The 24,141-nt window shown below is 39.8% G+C and overlaps 1 protein-coding gene across 2 annotated transcripts in view; it reads left to right on the top strand.

The window, feature by feature from the left end:
- LEKR1 (leucine, glutamate and lysine rich 1) overlaps positions 1 to 24,141 on the top strand; it is a 62,766-nt gene that overhangs the window by 24,047 nt on the left and 14,578 nt on the right. For both annotated transcript variants that reach the window (XM_054207349.1, XM_054207347.1), the window contains 4 exons: positions 215 to 334; positions 976 to 1,151; positions 4,514 to 4,699; positions 23,390 to 23,471. In XM_054207349.1, coding sequence (XP_054063324.1) covers positions 215 to 334; positions 976 to 1,151; positions 4,514 to 4,699; positions 23,390 to 23,471 — 564 coding nt within the window. The remainder of the gene's footprint in view (positions 1 to 214; positions 335 to 975; positions 1,152 to 4,513; positions 4,700 to 23,389; positions 23,472 to 24,141) is intronic.

Here is a 24,141-nt window from a genome sequence, read left to right as displayed (position 1 = left end):
GAGTATTATTTTGAAAGAGTTGCTAAAGTGGCTCATACAGTGCCCAGAAGATTATTTTCTCTCCGTTTGAAGATCTGATACCGCAATCTGAAAAATGTGATTATCATCTTTTGAAAAGACTTTCAGCATGTTTTTAATTAAAAGCTGAAACAGAAGTTAGAGGTTGGTTGGTAGTGCAAATAATACTTCCTGATTATTTTATTTACATCTATAGAATAAAAAACCTAGCAATGGAACTTAAAAACAAACAAGATGAATTAAAAAATGTGAAAGAAGATTTGCAGTATTTCCAAGAAGAAAAGGAAGCTGCCTATAAGCAATCACAAGTGCTCAGGTAAGAACCCAGAAAGAAATGCTGATATCGTGCCTCCTGTGGACATGTACAATTAGTTGAGAGGATTCAGGGGAGATGCAGGCACAGGCAGGGGGAATACTGTGAGTGAAAAGGGCGTTTGTAACCAGTCTAGTGTTTCTTACTTCTTCCAGAATATAGCGAGATGTTTTAGCGTTAGCAGATGTAATAGGAAAATATCATTGCTGATGTTATTAGCAACAGGATAAGTTCTTTACAAATTTAAAAACATTAATTAACACTTAAAAGTAAGTGTGTGCCACTTTTAATGCATAAGAAACCCATAAGAAACATTATAAACAACGTCTTACATTGTTTATAAAGAGTCAGCATAAGCTTGGACATAGTCATTGAAACACTATTGCTCCAATTTCTCAGTAAAAAGCGGTTGTACAGTTGTCAATACAGTTTTCTTAATTTGTACATATAAGTTCTAAATCAACATTTGGAGGGGAGAAATTTCTTATAAATATATGGAAAGTACAACATATTTCACACACTGAATTATTGTAACCCAATATACTATATATTATTATAGGACAGAAAAGTAGTTGTCAAGTTTAGTTACTAAGTTTACAAATAGTATTTTGTCCTATGTCTGGTATTATTTTTGTGTCTTGCAGAAGTACATTGGAACACCATTGCTCAGCTCTGAACAAGGCTGTCTCACTGTTTCCTTTTATTAGAAGTGAACTAGACAGTATTAAAGAAGTAATCTCCAGTAATCTAGAGAACTGGGCTGCCCTGAAAGAAGAAATTTTTCTACAAATAAAAACTGTTAGCAAAGAAGCTTTGACAGGTAAGTCACCATCTTGCAATAATTTTGGGCAAGATAAACTATTTTTTGGTAGTTGAGTGTAACAGAGTAAACTGGAAGGTAAAATTAATCAGATAATTTCTAACTCTGACGTTAATTTGTCTATATGCAAAGTAGTAGAAGACGCTGTCTTCTGCTGTGGCACTGCGTGAACAAAGCTGATCTCAGTCCAGTTCCTACTGGATTAGTGTGCTGGACTAGCTGTTCAGTTAGCCCTGTCAGACTGAAATGGAAGTAATATAAATGCTTACCATGATTGAAACATAAATAATATACTTACTAGGAGTATACGGATAGGATTGCAACACAAAGGCTTGGAGATATTTTCATTTGCCTTGTGTCACCTACTGCCTGTTTTTCCCCACATGCTCACATACACACACAATACTATACGGCAATGGTATAATGTCCTTTTGTGGAGCTGCCTGGGGGTCCTGCAGTGCCACCCCCTCATTGCGTGGGCAGGCTGCACCTTGTCCCTTGAGCAACCCACTGAGTACACACATCGGGTTGCCTTGAATGTACAAGCCACTGCCTACGGACAGACCTGCGCTCAACATGTAGCAACTACTTCCTCCTGCCGTTCCTGAATAAGAACAAGTCATACCCAAATACAGCTGTCTTTATCTGAGGGGTCTTCGGGATTGAAAGGGGCATGGAGCAGCCCATGGGCTGAGAATAATTCGCTTGGCCCACAGCCTGCTTCCTGCTCAAACAAGGGTAGCCTTCAGGAAAAGAGAAGCTGGGAGCAAGTCACAACTGATGGCTTGTTCGTGAAGGTCGTGCCCAGCCCTCAGGCTGGCGGTCAGACTTGAAAACTTGGAATTATCCTTGCATACCATTTTTGCTTTGCCTCAGTTAAGAGATTAGTTTTGCTGAAAAAAGTGTGCAGTAGTGTAACTACAGACTGTACCATCCAGAGCATCCAAGTTGACTTTTGCACCTTTAACTGTCTCTGGACATACTTTTCAGATTTTGTATTCCTTTCCTTATAGTTTTTCAGTTTGGTCTGCATGTATGAGTTAGTGAGCTGCTATTTGCTCTGGAGGTTAGTTTTAACAGGGTTCTAAGGTAGCAGTGAAGTAGGTGAGCTGATGTCATGCTTTCTGTCCTTGTGAGAAGGAACATAAGGGCATGGTGGGCGATGTACATCTCCTAAATCACTCTGCTGGTGAAACCGTGTGAACTCCAGTGCAGATTCACAGCTTGAGTGAAACCTGTGTGCCCGGAGTATCTCAGAAAAAATACGTAGCTTCCTTTCAAATAATAGCTCCCCAGTAGCCTATGCTTCCTGTGGAATTAGAAGTAATTTTTAATGTTTTCAATGATTGCTTTGTTCAGACTGGGAAGAAATAAGTGGGGCAGCTGTGCCGCAGGAGCGAGTAGGCACACATCCCACTGAGACAGCGCCTGGGTCCGAGCAGAGAGTTTGGGGTGTCGCGAGCCCAGAAGGGAGGAGGGCTCTTGCCTGCTGAAGATGAGCGTGACCGGAAAAATCACTCTTTAGTATTCAGTTTTTGTAAGAACAATTAATTTAAATGTCAGTGTCAATAGCATGCATTTTGATTCATGACTTCATCTCCTGATTAGACTGAGCAGAGAAAGTATTGTGTGCCCCTAAGGATTCCTCTCTTCCTGTGCTCATTCTCTGCCTACTTCTAGGTAATAAAGGGAGTATGAACACGCGTTTCTGCAGACATCTTGAGGTTCAAAGAGATTCATAACACTTTGAGGCTTCTTTTCTGGAGTATTCCTTGTTTTATGTGTTATAATACTGCAAATATATAGAATATCTGTATGGAAGCAGAAGTGCAGCCTTTCAGGTTCCTTTAATAATTATATGTACCATGATACATACTATGTATCCCTGACTGCATTCAGCATATCCCACTGAGAATAGTGCCACACTGTGAATATTATATACATCCTTAAATCTAGCTTTCTCGATCAAAACAATTTAGCCCCACTTTTTTTTTTTCTCCTGTGAATGCCATTCAAAAGCTTTTATGTTCTGTTTTATGAGTTGTTCATTATTAACATATGGTAACATATTAACATCTAGTATTTTTTTTTGTTTATTTTACCTTACTGTTTTTGCAACAAGCTTTTAAGAACTTGTTTTCTATTAAGAGTTTGAGAAGAAAAATGTTACGTGATGTGCAGCTCTTCATGCCTAGACCAGTTCACTTGGTTAGTTTGAAAACAGCTTGTAAAAGCCCTTGTATATGTACATTATTTTGCCTTGGTTAATTAATGGCAAGTAGAAAGATGTGTAAGAACTTAAAATCTTTCAGTTTTTACATCATTAGTCTAACAATAAATGGATTTAAGTGTGAATTAGTTAGGAAAGTCTGTAAATAATGGAAATATTTGCACCACAGAAAGAATTTAAAATTTGCACGTGGGCAGCATATAAAACATATGTAATAGCTGACTTGATGAAAGAATTAGACTTCATCTAACTTGAACATTGTCATTATTAATGTAAATAAAAGTGATATAAGTTCTTTGGACAAATGAACATTTAGGGCTGTAGTTGGAGAAGGAATAGAAAAGAATTGCAACCACTTTTGGAAATGTTCAAATGCACTCATCAAGGTTAACTAAACTCAGGAAAAAATATGAAAATGTAGGAGACCCCCTATACCCCACCCACGATTTACTTATTTACCTTGCAGTAAAAGCTACCTGGGAAGCTTCCTGGAGACAGCTGCTCTTCCATGTTGAAGAGCTGATGAGAGATAGAGTGACAAAGTCTGTCCTTAATACAGTGAAGATGCACTTTGTGATTAGTTTAACGACAGTAGTCACCTAAGGAGAGAGAAAATAAAACGTAACACACATGCCCAAATGTCTTCTGAACCAAAAGTTTCAAATTGAGCTTTAGCAGAGGTTAACCCCCTTGACATCTTCTCAAATTAATTTTAAAATGAGTCTGCAATTGTTTTTGTATGTACGTGTCTTAAGATAAAAAGCTTGGATTCAAATATTTCTGTCACCTATTGTTATTTCATGTGGAATATATATGTGTATTTTAATTTGATTTTGAGATCTTAGAGGAGATACATATTATTGCTTAGAATAAAATTTGTATTATTTGTCAATAATATGTGTTTGGCTAAGTACAAATTATCTGAGTAGAGAGGTATTGCACAAAGCACTTCCTTTGGCCATCGCCATTCTCAGCAGAAGTATTGCTAATTCACATGGTTTCCACCGATCCATACCCAAACTAGGGTTACAGAATACTGAAGTCTGAGGTTGTAAATCAGGTGTAGTACTTTTTAGTGGAGAAGGTAAATTTGACAACAGTCTGTATGATTTTATTTTTTTTCCCTCCTCAGAAATACCCAAATTGAACCAAAGATTAGCAAAATCCCAGAGAGAGAATGAATGCCTCCAAGAAAAGGTAAAACATCTGACGCTGGTGGCCGACACAGTTGAGCTGAAAACTCAACAGCTTCAAACTTCACTTCAGCAAGGGAATGAGCTACAAAGTAGGTGCCGTGAACTACAAAAGGAAACATTAGGTAAGAGAATTTTGACATTTCAAGCAAACTTCCAAGTAAAATGAAATGCAAAAAAAAATTTTCTAAAGTGCCTAAGTTGTGGCTGTTACTGTGAAAGCACTCAACAGCTCAACTCAGGCCCAAATAAAATGTGGATGTTGTGCAGTCACAAAGACCGTATGTCATTCTGAAGAGTCGGTAACCCTGCTGGGAACATGAGTCAGCTGCGTAGGGGGAGAAAAAATGAAGGAAGGGAGGAAAACAATGAAAGTGGTGGTAATACAATTATGCTGTTACTCGTCAATCTTATGTAAAACGTCAGGGAGAGGGCTCTGAGATTAAAATTAAAAGAAATGCTCTCATTTTGAGTGGAAGACCAGGCAGGATTTTTGGCTATCAGCAACAGAACTGAAAAGTAGGTCAGGCTAAGCTGGTCTCTTTTCTCCTAGATTCGTTAAACTTGAGTCTGTCTAATGATTTGCCCTTGATAGTTTGTCTCAAGACTCTAGAGAGTCCTTTTGAAAACTGTAAGAGCAGTGATAGCACTTGAAATTATAATATCTCGTGAACTTTGTTGAGACAGTGCTGCACTGCGGAAAGATTATTTATATTAGCAGCTCCTGAATCTTTTTTCTTTTTAAAGCAGTATCGCATTCATAGTGCTGGCTCAGAGACGTTTTAAGACCTTCAGAATGTATAGAGGTGGTGCTGTTCCAGGCATGGTTTTGAGTCATCAAATTGGCACAGTAATTACCATGCTGCCTTATGCACGGTATGTAATGTCGAATTTAAAGCAGTAGCACTCGGTACTAGTCATGATGAAGGAATTTCCCTGATCCTTCAATACCAGTGATAATATCAAATGTGAGTCTGCAAAGTAGAAGGCCCCAGATGCCATCCAATGAGTTATCAACCCGTGTTGCTGAGGACAGTCTTTATTTTTGTCACTGTATAACAATACTGTTAGGAAAGCTCCAGCAGTGACGTGTTTGAATGGCAGACATGAGCAGATAACTCTACAGAATTTTCCAGACAGTGTCAGTATAAGAAGTAGACAATATGTCTTCCTTTTTGTGGTATTTATTCAAGAAACTAACTTCAAATGAATGCAAAATCAGGTAGATTTTTCTCTGACAAGATTCTTCTGTGGGCCATTCACAGCATCCACTTTTGCCTCTTTTTTTTTTTTTTTTTTTTCCGTTTGTTTGTTTTTTCCTTGGGGAGTTGCTAAGTGTTCCAGTATCTCAAAACCTTGCCCATGATATTTTTGGTAGGCTCATTGTCTGATTGTAGCTACCTCTTGTAACTTAGTCCTCTGTTCAGAGTAAACTCTGGCAGGCAGGTTTTGGGGAGAGGGTTACCTTAAGAGTGTTTAGCTGTCAGTTATTAGCCACAGTATCTCATTCTGAAGACCTGAGTAAATAGAAAGAAATGCATCCATTCTACTTAAATTTCCTTTTTCAAGACAATCTTGAACACACTGTTGGACAGTGTGAAAAATTGTACCTTTTTGTTTGGCTTCTATGTAAAATCACTAGGAGGTTTTTTTAGGAAACATGAAATAAAATGCTGGTAGTATAGAAATAGTATCTGCTGTGTTAGTTTTTTGCAAAAAAGTAAACAAGCTCAACATTACATGTACATTATATATTTTTTTTATTTTTATTTTTTTTAAATATGTCTTATATATTTGAGAAAAGAGCCTGGGTAAAAAATAATAATTAAAAAGGCAAAATTCCAAATAAGCTCAAGATAACACCACTAGAGAAGATAAAATTGAAGAAATTAACTAATTGCACTGGGTGACTAAATCATGTTGCTTGTCCCAAGAGCAGGAGGTCACGTGTGACTCCTCATGTTTTACTGGAAACTTGTTTAGAAAAGATGCTAAAAATGCATTCATTTTTGCTGAAAAGACAAATGTGTTTCTCCTCCATTAAAAGACTCATATCAAAATACTGTGTGTATAAGTCTAACTGCCAGGTTTGACTATTACAATGCCACGGTCCAAAAATTGGAATTAAATACTTTAGAATATTGTGTGTGTTTTGTTTCTTAACGTTCACTTTCTGTCTTTACTTACGCTGAAGTAACGTTAGAGATGGAGCTGAGAGGCTCTTACTGTGCTAGAAATCGCTCAAGCGGACAGTGTCTCTCAAAAGACGATAGCCGAGGTGACTGGCTCAAAACCAGCATGAGTGTCACAGATCCCGTGATGAAGCCCACAGCAGAGATTTATCGGTGTTGATGAAGCTTTGTTTTCTCTGCTAGTGGGGTAGCACTTTAGGGAAGGAAAGTTTGTCTGGTCTTTAGTTTGGTCTTGCGCCGCACAAACTGTCAGAAAGTTAATTCCTACAGCAGGCTGGATATTCTACTAGAAATGCTGATAATTGCAATGATTTGTATGTCACTTTGAGGGTGACTGTCACAGATACTGTGACTGTTCACCAATGTTTTGCACATGCTTATGCAATGTCATGTTTTGGTCACACTGTTACATTCTTTAAGAGGCAGCGGTGATAAAACACTCATTTTGCCTTAATACTTGTCTTTCTTCTGTGTTCAATATAACTGGAAAGCTTGTTTCCACGTTCTTTTTAGGAATATCTTATCTCTGTATAAATAGACACAAGTACTTATAAGTCATAAGCGGTTAGATCATTTATTATTTACCTTTCTCTAGAAATCTGAGTTTCTGCAATATTCAAAATAGGTCTACCACCTGCCTGCCTTGAGGAAAATATAATGAAATTTGACACGCATTTTTTTAGGTGGAAAAATTAGTCAAAATAAAATAATCTCAGTGCAAAAATAGCTCCTTCTCAAGTATACTTTGACGTTTTATTTGTGTTGAAAAGTGTTTTAATTTTTTTTTATATGAAATAAAAAACTTGTGGATGACACAACTTAAGTTTTCAGTGCTGGTGTGCAGACTGTTGGAGTTCCTCAGAAACAGTCCTTTGTACCATTTCCACAACTGTAGATTTTACTTTTTATAAGGTGCCATGTTCAATATAACTCGGATAATTTGGCACACTACTGAGTTAAATTTTTCTGGTGAAGTGGCTGTATGTGGGCATGTGAAACTGTCTGTGAATTCAGCGGTAGTTCACATGCATTCTTGGGAGCTGGAATGTTGGCACTCGCTGCTGCAGTAGAAAGGCTAAAGTCCATTTAATTCAGCATCCTGTCCTCACCGCTGAAAAACACGGTGTGGTTCAAAGGAAGGAGCAGGAACTCTAGAACAGCAATTAGAGGATAATCTGTCTTCCTTACGTGTCTTGTCTTGATCTAAGAGGTCCTTGAGCCTAATAAGACAATCTTTTAAGCTTTGAAATATGTGGTTTAATATTGTTACATAAGGTATTTGTATCATTGCATTTATGCTGATATGAAATCTACCCTTAGTTAGATTTCCCTTTTCGGTTTTGTAAAGCTGTTTAATTTCAGAGGTTCCTATAAACAATGAGTTCATAGTTTGTTCACATGCAGTGTAAAAATACACTTTCTTCTTCAGTTTTTCCCACCTTTAACTCCATGGAGAATTGTCTTGTTCTTATTTTAGAAGACCAGAGAAAGATGCTCGTGGTCTGTAACTTGTATTTTAAAGATCATTCGGTGTTATTTCTGTGATGCTTCCATGGCTTTCTGGCTCATCTTCTCAAAATCTGAATTTACTTCCCGAAGTTGGCATGTTGCATCAGTCCATCTAATCAAGCAGTTAGTTATACTTAGGTTCTAATTTCTTGCCTTTAATTGATATGCATAACCTAGAGCAATAACTGTAGTGTATATATATGAGTACCACCGCATGAGCAGGTTCACACTAGCTCACATAGAGCATCTCTAGTTTTTGTGCTGAAAAAATCTGAGCTTACAAAGAAGTGCCTATTCTATAAATCCTATTCCAATCTGTGGATTATTTTGCCCTTTTTTTTTTTTTAAGTATTGCTGTATAAGAAAACTAAGATTGCTCAAGATGCTCACTGTTTCCAGTGGCTTAAAATATTACCGAACTTAAGTAATCAATGATTTTTGAATATTAATTATAGTAAAAATGGTCATAGCTTTCACAAGGGTGGGATAGCTCAAAAAGTCATTGGATTTTATGTTTAAGTCTTACTCTGCGAAAAGTTTGTTGAAAACCCCATGAACCTTCTGTTCTCTGAAAAAGTACTTTGAAATGGGAGGCTTGACAGTGTTCTTGACATAGAGAACCAAGTTAAACTGACTTCTAAGCGTTTGAAGCCTGAATAGGTATTTGTTGGTGTGGTGGCTAAGTTCTCTGTGGTTTTGGCTTGTGAGTCTCCAGAATTCAAGGGCTGCGCAGCATGTTCCCAGGCCTTGCTTGTTGTGTGCCGCTGGGCAACAGGATAGCAAACAAGGAGGTGGAATGGACGGGGAAGGGAGCAGCCTGGACGGATGGGGCGAAGTCCAGCCTGGGAGGGCAGAGGTTAGGATGTCGTGACAGGGACATCAGGGAACTTGGCTCGCCGGCTGCTCTGTAAATGAGCTGGGGAGCACGCACTGAGCAGGGAAATGCCAGTCCTGAATAGCTGGAGTTCTTTCCTCCCGTGTGGCGACAGACACAGGAATCCTGTGGGGAAAAAAAACAGTGTGTGATTATATCCTGAATGAATATTTTTGTAATGCATAGTTAATACAGCATGAAAAAGCAGCTGATATTTTTATATGTTCGACTGCAGCGCTTACCACAATCACTAGTGCAGTTTTTGAGTGTTGCACTGTATGCATCTTCTCCTGCAGCCTAGCCTGCACACCATCGTTCTTCAGTGAGAAGCACGACTAGAACCATTTCCTTTTTGGTTTGAGACCCAAAGTCTGCTCTCCCATTCTTGTAGAATCATCCCCAAAATCCATGGTCATTGCAGAGTATTCTGCAATAGCGTTCCCAGAAGGAACACGGAGCAATATGCTACAAAGAAATAACTCAGTTTGGGTAAGATAGCTGTGCTGTGTGGTGGCTGAGAAGAGGGCGCTCTCAGCAGCGTGTGTTGAGGAAAAGCTAACGAGTGGGTGGCTGGAGTCAGCGTCCTCATCTTTCCTGCAGCCAGGGAAGTGCAGGTTTCTCCAGACTTCGCGGTGTGCAAGGAGAAGATGACTACAAAATGACGTATGGTTAAGCACAGCAGGTACAGAAAGAAAAAGAAAAGAGCTTTTCCTTTTTCCCCTCTGGCCTGGTTCCAGATGAATCTTAAGATTAGCAATGGTTTGCTGTGTTGTGTGTCCTCAGCTGAGCAACAACTCCCATGTCCTTCTTGGGCACTTCAGTTCTAGTTTCTATTCTGCTGTTGCCAGTAGATCGAGGGAGTGGAGCGTACAGCGTGTGCTTTCGATGTTATCTAGTGTGTCACTGGAGCAGATCAAAGGTGTCAACAGGAGTGGGACTGCAAACTGTCCTCTCTTCCTGCTGTCCTGGCATCTCAGTTTTGCACACACTGCCGCTCACTTTCACCTCCGTGCCATCACCAGGAGATAATGATGTTTTTAGGAAGAGAAAAGTTGATGAAAATGTCCCCTTCACCTGCTTCTGATGAAAATTCTACCCCATGCCCATAAATCCCATGGTTTTGTAGCTGTATCGTCACTGGTGGTGGATTTTGTTTCTGCATTTTCATGTTTTCTGTTCTATATTTATGATTTAAGAAGCTGTACATTGGAGTTTCAGCAGCGATGGGATTGAATCCCCCTCTGATGGCTGGGCATTCAAGGCTGTAACTGGTACCATGTGCCCCATTTGTGGATATGTCTCCTTTTGCCTGTATTTCTCCTCTCCTGCCTCTGGGTTCCTCCAGCAGTGAAGAGTGCTCACTGACTCTTCTTCCAAAGGGTATTAACAAGACTTGCAGATCACTTAGTAAGCTTGTTGGCCTCTGTAGGAAATTGCAAAGACCTATTAATCAGCAACCCAGGTGGTGAGTGTCATGTCTTAAGGATGGAATGTAAACTTATCATTAGCTGTCCGTGAGCTCTCTCCAAAAGTACTCCTTTCATCCAGAATCCTTCTCTGAGTTAATTTGGGGAGGACGTTTGTGAGTCAGATCTCACCAGTTATGCTGCTCGTGGAATTCACTGTTAATATGGGCAACTACAGAGTTTGGGTTTTGATGAGCGAAAAAACTTGGGATCTATTGAACTGAATTATCATGTTTCACTTTGATGTGACATAACTGAAAGTGAAGGCATGGCTCTTGAAAGAAGCCTAAAATGTTAGAATATCCTGAAAAAGTTTTCTTCATGCTTACAGCTTTATTAATTTTTTTCCACTGCTAGCATTGATAGGTGACCTAAGCATGAGCCGCCATCTGTGTTTTTGCCTTATTTCTATCCATTTCAAAGGAATATTTTGGAAGGTGCTTGTTTATGTATATAAAGAGATTTGAAAATTTACAGTGCTGTACAGAGCCACTCCTCCTCTCAAGAAGTCTATGAAGTGCGCTGCCACATTCTCTCTTGCTCACTTGCCCTTTTAAAATGTTTCCAAAGAGGCATTAAAAAAAAAAAGAAAAGCGTATGTAATGGGTTCACTGAAAGTTATCTTGGTGGTTAGTGTGACTGTGTGGATTCTCAGGCATCTCGGCGGCATAATACTTGAGCAGAAGGGTCACTGTGACCGCCGCTCATCGTGCTCTGCTGTTTGACTCGCTATTTACTTATTTTGTACATGTCAGGTTTCTTTTTTAAACTGCGTATAATAAAAACTTGAAATAGCAGACATTTTGTGGAGAAAACACAAAGAAAACATATATGGAATTCATACAGAATATTAGGACTCTGCAAAATCTTAATGAACAGTTTAAAATATCAGCTAAGCAGGTCCTTTTGTGAAGCATTTCAAGATTTATTTTTACTAATAAAAAAGCAGCAGTTAATAATAAATCAGTTATTAAGAAGCAATAAAATGTTTGATGTGGATATCCAGAAGGAGATTTCAAGGCAGAAAGACTGCTAGCTCAAGAATTTTTATTCTACCCTTCCTGAATAGATGAGTAAAACACAGATCCATATGCATTTCAAGACGTCTATATATATGGAACTTGTTGCTCAATTGCGGTAATAAAGCTGGCTAATACAACGGTGATAAAAATGTTCTCTTTGAAATACAAAACATTATTTTCTTTGTGAAATAAGCATAAAATATTTTATGAGTTGCCATTGTATTAAAATAAATCAGTGGGAACAAACAATGCACTTTTTTTTTTTTTATTGCCTCACTTGATCGTAGTGAAAAATAAATTCCAATTAGTGGATTTTTACCATATAAAGCCAGTGGGTAAGAAATCAGCCAGATCTAGAGTGTCCATGGTCTGGGGGGGGATTTGGTTTTTTGTTTTAGTTTGCGTTGTTTTTTTTTTCCCCCCACAAACTACTTTGAGGCTAATATCCCTCTTTGGTATTGAAATAGTTCAACGGTCCAGAAAAAAAACCCTACCAGGATTTGTGATTTACATGTTTTGGAAGGATTTTCCTTTCTGCATTCATTATTTCGAAGAGTCTGGTTTTGTGTATTTATCATAGAATTGCAAATTATTGAATATTTCATAAGATATCAGTCATTTACAAGTGTTGAAACTAAGCATTGGTTTCTACTGTTGTTTCTTCTCATGATTTTCCCCAAATTATCTTTGTGAGTTATGTTTTGCCAAAGAGGTGAATTTGATTGCTGGTTTCATACCACTTTTCAGACTCATGATGCATCATCCAGTTAGATAGAGATGACAGGTCTTGAAAAAATGCTCAATGCAGGGTAAGGTCTGGTGAATAATTGTCTAATCAAATAGACTTGCAAAAAAAAAAAAATTAAAAAAAAATCGATAATGCCTTGTGAAGAGCTCCAATAGCACGTACACCTAAAAGAGAGGAGCTGGTATCTGTGCTTTCATTTTTATTACCAGCCAAATCCTTTCCTCCACTTAATCACAGGTATAGAATAATTTTTCTTCACAAAGTCATTGCAGTTTTTCTTCAGCCCATTTATAGTTACAGGTTTACTTCTGTATGGGTTTAAATTGCTGGCTATGCGCATGAAATCCGTCTTCTAAATCTTTTGATGCTACTGCTTCATAGGCTACTTAAGTTACTAAATATAAACGTAGCAGTGGTCTGCTGACATAATAAGACTAATGAGAGATGATTGAAAAATGCAGGCAGCTGTAGGAGTAGCTGGGTAGTTTGAGTGGGGAATGTTAGCACTCTTCATGGAGGGAAGTAGCAGTATTTTCATCTATGTGAAGTGTCTTTAATGACACTTTAAGACCACTTTGAAGAGCTTTGCAAATCCAAAGGGAGAATAGTTTCCTGTAGTTTTAGGTAGGCTGCAGTTCAAATATCCACTATTCATACTACAAGTACTGTTGAAATTTTTTTTTATTATTATTAATTCCAGCTGCGGTACTAAGAATTTGAAGGGTGAGAGCTGGGGAACGTTGTGTTGGTGTTTGAACAGAATGTGTCAAATGGGTTAGACGAAGCAATGGCTCATTAGCACTTTTCAGCAGTCTCTTACAGTGGAAGAGGAAACAGATGAATATGATGGAAAAAACAGCGTCCTAGTTTTCTTCAACTAGGTATCGGGCTAATGCTGTGTTTGAGTATGATTTAGTTACAGAAGGGCCCCACTTTGCTGCTTGAGAAAAAGCAGGAATCCATGTTAAAGGAAATATATTTATTGTATTTTGTTTCATCTGCTTGGCCTAAACACTGAGGAAAAAGAAAATCTGTCTCCAAGGAAAATTAAGGTCAAAAGCTCCATATTTCTCACCTTCAATTTTCCCAGCCGATAGGTAAGTGATGGTATTTCAACTCATTTTTAATACACAGGGGAAGCAGGCCTGTAGGAATGATTCTGACACATCCCAATTAACTTGGATTCAAAAGGCAGGAATATATGCAGAAAATTCAGGCTTAAAGACCAAATCCTTTGAGGCCAAAGTGTGAACCCTGGCCATGGCGGAGCAAATACCATGTAAGCAATCTCTCTGACTGCAGAAGTGCTTGTAACGTGTCACGTGTGCACTCAGGGAGTAGGGGGAGAGAGAGGGGAGCAGGGTTTGCTGAGATAGTGTTGCTTCTCTAATTAAGCATTTTGTAAGATCTTGGAAAAGATTGCTGTCACGTTTGCACGGTGTATGCAGTTGCTGACTTATTCCTTTGAGGGCACTGAAGGTGGGTGTTCTAGATTTGTCCCACTCAAAAAAATTTAGAATCTGGTCCCTTCTCTTGCTTTTTCTATGCTTTTTTTTTTTTTTTTTTTAATATGCGAACATGAAAGAACTAAAATAGTCGTTCAGACCTGAGGTCCAGAAAGCTCAGTCCTGGCAGTGGTCAGCAACATATGCTGGGGGAGATAAGAAACAGGCACTCCTTTTTCTGGCACATCCTCCCTGTTCCTGGCAGCGTGTAGTGATTTAGAGGCTTCCTGGTGGCACTGGTCAGGTCTCCAGAAAGGATGTAAATCTATAGGGCTGGAGTCAGTCCCTGGGCTCTTTCCAGGCAGGCTTGTGCTTGTGAGTCACAAATGAAAAGAAATACTTTCTTTTGTATACAAAAAGTAATTTATCTTACAGAACATAGTACATGAAATATTATAAATAAAAATAAATAGTTCTGTGTGTACAAAGACTTTGAGTATTTAGTTCACTTCTTTGGTTTCCTTAGAAACATACAATGAGGCAAAGTATTTCTAATGTGACAGTAATTTTTCATGTATGTATTTCATATTTCTCACAGCTTCTCTACTATGCTTTTTAAATAAATGTGCTTAAAAGTATCTATGTTAAGTGTACATCCGAATTCGGTCTAGAATTAAGGTTCTAAGAAAATGTAAATATTTTTACCCCTTTTGACCCAGCTCATCAGCCAATATTCAGGGCCTCATAGGTTGCACCCTACAGGGAGTAGTTCTTCGGTAAGTTTTAAAGAATACCTACAACCTCCTGTTTCCCAGAATACTGGAGAAATTAAGCAGCAGGAGCTGGATTCCAGTCTGTCTTGGCTGGGAATCTGCGCAGCTCTCTCCACTTCAGTCTCCTGCCCGTCTCCCAGTATTTTCCTGACCCCTCGGATTCTCTGTTTCTTCCTGCCCGTCCCTGTAACGTTGCTGGGCTGCATTTACCCCGCTCCCCCTCTGCCTCAGTTCCCTTACAGCAATATTGCAGCTCCTACATCTGAGTTTCTGTTCCAGCCAGTCCCTCCTGTGCCCGAAAGAGCTTAACTGCTGCTCGCTGTTTCCCGACTGAAGGACACTTCTCACACCCACCAGCCTCAGGGAGGTTTCGTTCAGTCCGCCAGCGTGACAAATGTTATCTTGATCTGAGGTAATCCAGGGAGTGTCTCATAGGGTACTTGTGTTCACGTATGTATGGACTAAGTGTCTGAAAAACATTGATCCTAAAGTGAGATTAATTGGACACACCATCATGGCAACTGTATCATGTTGGGGACCCGGCAGTGTTCTGGGAGGGACTGGAGGAGAGGGAGGAAGGTGGTGGATCCAAACCCTCCTGAGGGATGGCAGGTGGTCAGGCAGGAGACACCGGCCACAGCTTTGGAGGTTCAAGTTGGACCTTAGGAAGATCTTTTTCAGCAGAGGGTGGTGTAGTGTAGGCAGAGGCTGCCCGGAGGGCTGGGGGAGTCTCCAGCCGTGGGGCTCTGCAAGACTCAGCCGAATAAAACCACAGATAACCCAGTCTGGTTTTGGTTGGCAGCGCTGCTCTGGGCAGAAGGTTGAACTACGCAACCCCCGGACATCCCTTCCAGCCACCTTCTCTGCGAATGTGTACCTGGCTGAATCATGATGAGAATTTCATAAAGCTTGATAAGAGGAAAAAATATCTTAATCTGTGATTCTTCTGCAAGTAATTGTCTACTGCTGGCCCACGTGCACTGAGAACTAGGTATTTCGAGTCAGCAGGACTGGAGGGCAGCACGTGCAGCTTACGCAGCCCTGCTGCTTCTCGGTGAGAGCGTGAATGGGACTACCCCAGCAGCTCCTTCTCAGCAGTGACCTGTATGATGAGTCAGAGCTTGGCTTGTTTAAACCAAACTATCTGCCAGTTGTTCCCCAAACCATGCTTAAATAAAGGGAAAATGAAACTACTTTCTCCTCGTGCTGTTTTCTATGAGTGATGTAGTTAGAAGTAGCAAATCCACTTGTTCGCAATCCCCAGCCGGGTAAGTGAGAAGTGGACTGTGTTTCTGAAATTGGAAGCAGATGAACTTTGTAGACATGCATTTATTCTTAGGTAGGCACAGTCATTTTAGACCAGAGACTTAGTGATACGGAACAGATTCGTACCGTGACTGGCATTGACCTAAATAGAGCCATGCTGTTGAGTTTCTGTCCGCCAGCAGCTGAGCTGGTGCTGCAAAGGCAAAAGGGTCTCAAGTAATGACTGGGGTCTGCACGTCTTCAGCGGCAATAGCTATTTGAGATGTGCATCTTAACCTCTTTAGAAATTCTTAACTACTGGCAAATAGTCTTCCTTTTCTTACACTTGAATAAAACACTGAGCTTTGGTTTAGATGAAACCAACATTTTCAGAAAGTATCTTGGATTTTTGTAGGCTTTGCAGGAAAAGTAGAAAATTACACAGTTCTATCACACGTGCTTCTGAACTGATAGCACTGTGAATCTGTTACAAATCATCTGCAGAAGTGATGGCTTCCAGAGTGGCTGCCTACTCAGTGTGAATGTAGTTCACAGTACTTTTTTTTTTTTTTTTTTTTTTTTTTTTTTTTTTTCCCTTCACTGAAAGCATTACCAGTTGTTGCTATTTACAAAGCAGGAACTAGAGGCTTCATTCAGCGCCGTGCCGTTGGCCAGGCAGCTGGAGAGGATGCAAACTGGGTGGCTAAATTCCCGAAACCCATTTCTGGGCAGACTCTATGCTCGGTGTTTTGCAGACACTATGGGCTGCGTCTATAGGAATTTGCCCAGACAAGAAGAAACAGTTGCCAACTTTGGTTCTTCACGCCTTTTCTTAGCGCATATTCCATGCTCTGCCCCCTCGGTCTCTGTCCTTATCACAAGAGTCTCACTTTATGGAGAATATGTTACTGCTAAAACAGAGGCGTAGGGGAGGCAGTCTCTGCCTTAGCCCCCGTTTCTCCTTGTTTGAAGGCAGGGCTGATCGCACGTGCTGCCTGAAAGGTTACTGTTGACTGCTTAGGACTATGGTAAGATCCATTGTGAATCATAAAGATAAGTAAAATGAAACACGAACGATATTGAGATGGATTTGGACTGGAGATTCTTTAAAATGTGGTGGTACTTAAAGCTTTAAAATGAGTATCAGTATTGCAAAGCAAGAATGCTTTTTGTTGGTTTTGCATATTTTGCAATAAGCTTTATTTTAATTACTGGAGATCACTTTTCATAAGCATTTGAATATATTTTTCTTTATTCAGCGAGTTTTCAGCATAAGTTTCCATTTGTATTACCATTCTCCTTATTAGTTTCCTCATTTTTACTATGTTTTTCAAACTTGATTGAAATCTGTGTTATTTAGTCTCTGCGGCCGTGGGTTTGATCCCTCAGACTTTCTGCTAACCAGCTCCTGTTGAATTTGGTGGGAACACTCTCTAGAGAAGACTTGCAGAAACCAGCTGCATAATTAAATCCATCTACTTCCTCATGAAAAACTCCTGTCCAATGCTCAGTCATTACAAAAACTTCTGACAACAAATTGGGTAAAAGAAGAAACAGAGCTGAAAGAGACCACCCAAATTACTAGAACCAAAATCAGCATTATCCCTCTCCTTTTCCTTTGTTCCAGAACTTCTGTCCATACTCCCACATCTAGGAAGAGGAAAAAAGACCACACTATTGACAGAGATCTTCTAAAATAACAATTCTTTAAAAATTATCAAAAAGGCATGCTTGTGAAAAGCTGCTCTGTAGCAGCGTCCCCATGTCAAGAAAGGCAAAGGGCTCTCCTTTTTGTGGTGTTGATCTACAGCAATTTGGTCTTAATCTATTTTAACAAAGGAGTCGTATTGCACTAGAACTTGCTGTTGTCAATGTTAGATTGTTCCCATGTGCTCTGCCTAACATCTGCTTGGTGTGTGAAGCCAAAGTTTCTCCTTTTTCTGTAGGCATTCAGAGCCATTTACTTCATACGGCAATGTCAGGATGAATGACAGGAAATTAAAGTTGAATTATTTAGCTTTGGAAAAGTGAACAGAACAATACATTATTGAAGAATGCCCAGTTGAAGAAACTAAAGTAAATGAAAGTAACTGCAGGTGGCCTAATCTGTCCTCCATGTACTTGGCCACGATTTCCCATTTGTAGAGAAGGCGAAGATGCCAGCTCTGAGCAGCAAACATTGCAGCTTGGTCTGGTGTCTATTGTGGAATTTTTTGATGCAGATAACAGATAACATAGTGACTGCGTGGCTTTGATTACAATGGGAGTTTGTCAGAGAAGTTTTTAAAGCGACTGAGAGGAAGTTTTGGCAAGAACACTGTCACACAAACACAGTTTTTAAATAGTCGTAAGTTTCAGTGATTTATCTCTATGGGTTCTGTCCAACAGCAAGCGTGGATGCTCTTTCCCAGGGAACTGAGGGAAAACGTGGTTGGCTTTCCAGGCACAAAACTGAAACAGCAAGAGGGTACTGAAAGGTTATAAACCGCTGGTTCCCAGTGGTATTGACAAGCAATTAAGCTAGCCTGACCATTTATTGAGGTCATGTGCCCTACCATCAAAGTTTGGGCACAGTTGAAAATAGCTCGGTGGAAGAGCTTCACAGCACCTTCTGTCAATTTGAGGAGCACAGTCAAACCGAAGCACCTGAGGACTTTGTATCACAGGAACGGCAGGGACAAATAGGGGTAAATGCAAGCTAACAGTTATTTAGTAAATATTATTCCAGGTGTAGTCAGTATCCAGTGCATCAGAAGGGGGTGCAGCCATGCATCATCTGGGAATGTCCCCTAATCAAAGCAGCAAAAGAGGAGGTATCAGTTTCCATTTCTTTTTTTCCTCCAGGAGTCAAAGTCAGCAGTCCTCAGTCCTTTTTTACTGCTGAATGCTAGTCCTTGGTCATACCCAGCTTAGAAGGGGCACTATGAGGAATACTGAGAAATTGTAGAATTTGACAGTTAGATTTTTTTTTTTTTTTCCAAGAGAATTCCTTTCTAATGCCTGCTAAGCTGCTAATTGCTTAACTTGTCGCCCAGGAAAACATACAGTCATTGTGGGTTAAGGAGGAATGGAGAGAGCAGATGAAAGAATATCGAACGAAGTTTTAGCTGACTAGTTTACAGCAAAGTTGTGTGTACTGTCAAACAGGATTACTGCTGCTGAGCACCGTGGTTAGGGAGGTGAAGTCTGGAGCCAATGCCTCTTTAGAGGCATTTCGTCTTCACCTCAAGCCTCTCCTAGCTCTGCTACTGCTGCACTGCGCTGCATTTTATGGTGGGAACATATTCTGTGTCTGCTGCTGCGAAGACCAGTGGTTTTGACAGCATCGATATAGTCTTCTTGAGAGGTCTTGGCTCTCCCCCAGCCGACTGCGTGCCCGAACAAGTGGAACCGCACAGATCCTTGCTGTTCTCCTGTCTCTGTACAGAACCTACTCTTCGCCTCTGGGGAAATGGGGCAGGGATTGGTGTGCGGAGGTAATAAATGCCGCTTGGAATGGAGTGTGAAGGAAGTTTAACTTAACTTTTGCCAGACCGTAGCTTGATTTATGTGTGAGGCTTAATTTAACTGTTGCCAGACCTTTTCACCTTCCATTTCTTTTCAATACAGTCATGGGAAAACAGCCCTCACCATAACGCTAGAAGTATCTTCTTCCTCTATGATGAAGAGGGGCAGTCTTTATGGATTTCTGAGAATTCTTTTGTCTAAATGCCAACATATGGTGCTCTCAGGTAGAACTGTATCTAATTACTCCTTTTGATTCTTTAAGTTTCTGAAAGTCTGATGTAAATGGTTAGTATTCTCTAACTGAAGATAGATAGCAGTCAATTATTAGTAATAGGTAACAGTAAATATGGGTACAATTACAGAATTGTACAATCATTTTAGAGATGATACCACTGTGCTCCTATGACAGGAAGTTTTGTTTTCTAAGTGTCTTTTTTTTAGAGAGTCTTCTGAGAAATGATCCTAGTGTCATTTCTATATTCACTCCTTGTGATTTATGCAGAAAGTTAATGCAGGAGTACTGGTGCATCCATAAAATTGGCAAAAATAAATGTAAGCTTGTGGTTTTGCCTGGCCAGTGATTAAAGATATATTTTTATTTAAATAGTGTACCTTCCTGATTCTGACTTTTTTTAGGACAATCAGTCACCCAATGATAGGCAAAGTTCTTAGTATGGGATTTTTAGTCCCCGTTTCTTTAGGGGAAGAAGCAAATAAAGCAACTGAAGCAAATAAACTGATCAAAACCTGCTATAGTTTACATTTTCAAAATGAAGTGGTTTTACAAGTACATCGGGCTACTCCATTCACTGCTGTGTTCCTTCACCATAGTAGTGACTTATTTATAAAGCACCACCTGCTATAGTTTGGGGTAAAAGAGACAGATAATTCAGTTGATGAAAAGTTGGTATTATTTGAGACCTGGAAAGCAACATGAGAAAATAGTTATTTCAGATATAATAGTTGCTGAAATGGAAAAAAAGTACAGAATGCAAATGACGAAGCAGAGCCAGGGCTGGGGGCGGGGAGAAAAAATCTGCTCCCCAGGCTGGGGAGGGTTTGCTCTGCTTCCCACCACCACCCTGGCCCTGCTGAGAGGGGCTGCTTTTCCCATTGGAAAGTGTTTCAGTCAGAGTTTTTATCTCAGAGCTTTCACCTATATTTCCAGATGAGTAAATTACTTGCATACAGACTATTTTTCAGTGTGATACCGATACAAACTATACATGGTGAATAAGCACGCTTTTTACATTTTCCCAGCGATACTGTTCTCTTCAACCTGTTCAAAAATTGCGCTTTCTGTGGTGTCTCTTGTTCCATGGAGTAGGTTGAGCTGTTTCAAGGAGACAAAAAAATAAACGTGGATGACCCCAGTCTGAGGCAGCTCTCGGCATCCCCTGTGTGCTAAAAAAAATGAACAGATTAACTCCGGGAGGAGTGTCCAGGTCTGTTCACTTCGTTGGTCAGGGCTTCTAATGAGCAACGCTTTGTGTGAAGCCATTCTCATTTATTAAAAGGCTTTTTTTTCTTGCATATCTACTCACACTCCTCTGATTGCTCTTTTAATTACGTGGACTCTGACTGATGTGAATCAGAGTAGAAGCCGTTTCAATGTTAAAAGGTTAGTGACGTGGCAATGTCTCTAAACAACTGCAAAAATGAATGTAGCAGGACTGCTACATACTGCATTAATATTTTTGTGTCTGAAATGTACAGAGACAATGGCAATGGTATCTTACACAAAAATATTTTTCTTCTGTTTTCTTGTCAGTGGCAAGAGGTAAACAAGGTGCTTCTATAATTAACTTCTACTGATTTTTGCAGGGCCTTGGTCAAACCCAAAGAAATTTTAACTTTCTCTTTAAGAAGCTCTTTATAGGTGCTGATAGTTTGGGAATGTAGCTGACAAAGTGTGTACTTCACCCTTCATAATTCTCTGCCTGAATTTTTATTTTTTTTTGTAGTCTGAGATAATGAACAGCTTTCCTTTTCCCTTCATTGAAAAATGGGAACCTGTTATGTAGTAGGATTTAGCAAGATAAGATGTGACGTGGGGGATCACCAGCAGGAAATCCCACACTGGGATTATCCATCATCGTGGTAGTTGCTGGAAATGGCTGAAATAGGCACGTAGGAAAAGTTACAAAAGTTCAGTGAGTTCTGATGTCATAAATGATAAGTTTAAGAACAGGAATCACAGATTTGGCTTCTTGGAGGATATATCAGAGAGGTTTGAAGATGGAGAGGTTGAGCTCTCTTTGTAGCTGTTCTCCTTCAGAGAGGAAGTCAGCTCATCTAGTTCGCTGTTGCATTTTGAGGGGAAAATCTTGGGTTTTGTTCTGCTTCTAGATTGGTTGCAATGTTCTATCATACATTTTTTTTTTCCATGTAGTTTATGATGATAGCTTTTTTGTAGAGACAACTTTGATTTCAGGTCATTCTTAGGTTTTCTTGAAAGCCAGCTCTCCCTGTTCGTAAGCATATTTACATATGTTCATTAGGATGAGGATCAGATTAAGGTACGTGCTGTTACGTCAGTTTATAGGGCTTCAAATCTTGAAGTTATGACTATGCTTGGGATTTAAAAAAAATAAAATAAAATATTATGCCGCACAAAACTAGAGGATATTTCTTTGATATATAACTGTTTAAGAAGGTTGCGAAGTTTGAATGGTTATTATTTTACTTAAGGCAAAACGGTCTAATAAAATCAGTTTGCACGCGTAAGCAATCAGATTTAGTTGCAAATTGTAAGAATGTTTTGTTCTGTTCTCAACCACCCCGTATTTTTGGGTACCACGTGCCTGTAAATGCCTGGTTCCTGTGCTGCAAGGGCAAACTGACGGCCCTCTGTCCTGCAGAGCCGGGCTTGCAGAGACCTGGCTTCCTCAGGGATTGAAAGCTAATACATCAGAAGTGTTACATTGTCTGCTGGGATTAAATTTGTCACTTTTTCATTTATATGAGGCTGTGCGGAAGGAGTGATATTTAACAGTTCTTTTATCTTTGTTCAGTATTTTGTTTGGAAGGTTTTTTTCCAGGCGAAAAAAAAAGATAATTAAACTAATTGTACAGATGAAAAGAACTGGGATATAAACTAGAAAAAAGGCAATGGCTGCTTGAAACTGATAGGTGATGTGTTCTGAAAGATAACATTTAGCTAAGAGGATCTAAGACAAAATATATAGTACCATTAAGTCAGCGTGACTGTTTTATATGAAGTAGCATTAGCAGGTTGTTTTCAGGTGTGCCTTCCTGCATGCTTTTGCTCTCAGCATTAATTACAAATCGTATGATTTAAAGCATTTCGTACTTATGTTTGTTGAATTTCATGTTTCCTGGTAGGACTAAAAAAAAAAAAAAAGTTTCTTGCTGTATAAAGCCAGTCATTGCTAATGTACAAATAGAATCAGAGAATCACAGAATGGTCAGGGCAGGAAGGGACCTCTGGAGATAATCCAGTCCAACCCCCTGCCAAAGCAGGGTCACCTGCAGCAGGTGGCACAGGAACGCATCCAGGCGGGTTTGGAATGTCTCCAGAGCCGGAGACTCCACACCTCTGTGGGCAGCCTGTGCCAGGGCTCTGCCACCCTCAAAGTAAAGAAGTTCCTTCTCATGTTTAGGTGGAACTTCCTATGCTCAGGTTTGTGCCCGTTACCTCTTGTCCTGTTGCTGGGCACCACTGAAAAGAGCCTGGCCCCAAATTGGAAGGTTGTTGGAAACTGAAGTGTACAGCAGTGCAACAGCATTCCAACCTTTTCAAGAAAAATAATTTGTTATTAAGAAAATATAAACGAATGGCTTATACAGTTTGTAAGCAGTGAGAAATCTATTCAAATATTACAAATCGTAAAACTCTGCTTTTCCCAGCTGGCAGTTTTGCATTGTCCGGAGCTAGGCGGTGCTGGGACGTGCTGCCTGTTTGAGGTGGGAGTGAGGAGCTACGTGTCTGAGATGCAAATAAAACACAATATGTGTAAAAGTGAATTATTTTGGTAGAAGTGCAGACATGAAACCCATGTTTTTGTTTTCAGATTTAACAAATCAAGTAGAGACAATTGGACTGAAGCTGCAGAAAGTAACAGCTGAGATGGACCACTACAAAAAGCTGTTAATGTAAGATTTCTGTTTGCGTGATTGTTTTGCCACTCTGCATAAAGCTGTAACAGAACACTGTTTTTTTCAGAGTGCTGCTCGTCAGGGTGATTTGAGGAGGTTATGAACAACAGAGAAAATATTTTATCTTCAAATTAAACGGCCTATATTTCTACCCACTGACTGAGCATGTCTGTCTGTGGGAGCAGGGCTTTCTTCCTCCAGCTGTGTTTAATGACACAGCAAAGAGGAGGGTTAGGTCAGCTCCATCCCACCCTTCATGTCAAGGTGTAGGATACGTTTTGTGAAATCCACATAACTTCTGGACCAGAAATGTATGTGGAAAGTGGTGTTTTGCATTGTAGGTCTGGGATGGAGGGAAGGGTGCAATAAAACTAAACAGAAACTTTAGTATGTTATCAGTGACTGTGATTTTTTTTTTTTTTTTTTAACCGCTCCCCCCCCCCTCAAATGTAAATTTGCTGTGACTTTTCCCCATGCACCAGTGTGATATTGTGGTTTGTAATTTTACTGTGTTGTGCCTATACTCTCAAGTGAGAGTATGCAAAACCTAAATGAACAGAGCATGGAAAATCATTCAGAAACGGCATCAACCTTTATAATTCACTGACGAAAATAAACATTTCTGTTTCAAAAATGAAGCTCCAGAGTTATGAACTAGTACTGCCAA

This window comes from Rissa tridactyla, chromosome 6 (assembly GCF_028500815.1).
Source record: "Rissa tridactyla isolate bRisTri1 chromosome 6, bRisTri1.patW.cur.20221130, whole genome shotgun sequence".
Classification (NCBI taxonomy): domain Eukaryota; kingdom Metazoa; phylum Chordata; class Aves; order Charadriiformes; family Laridae; genus Rissa; species Rissa tridactyla.
The sequence above is the reverse complement of the archived record's forward strand: the minus strand, read 5'-3'. Positions and strand labels throughout refer to the sequence as shown.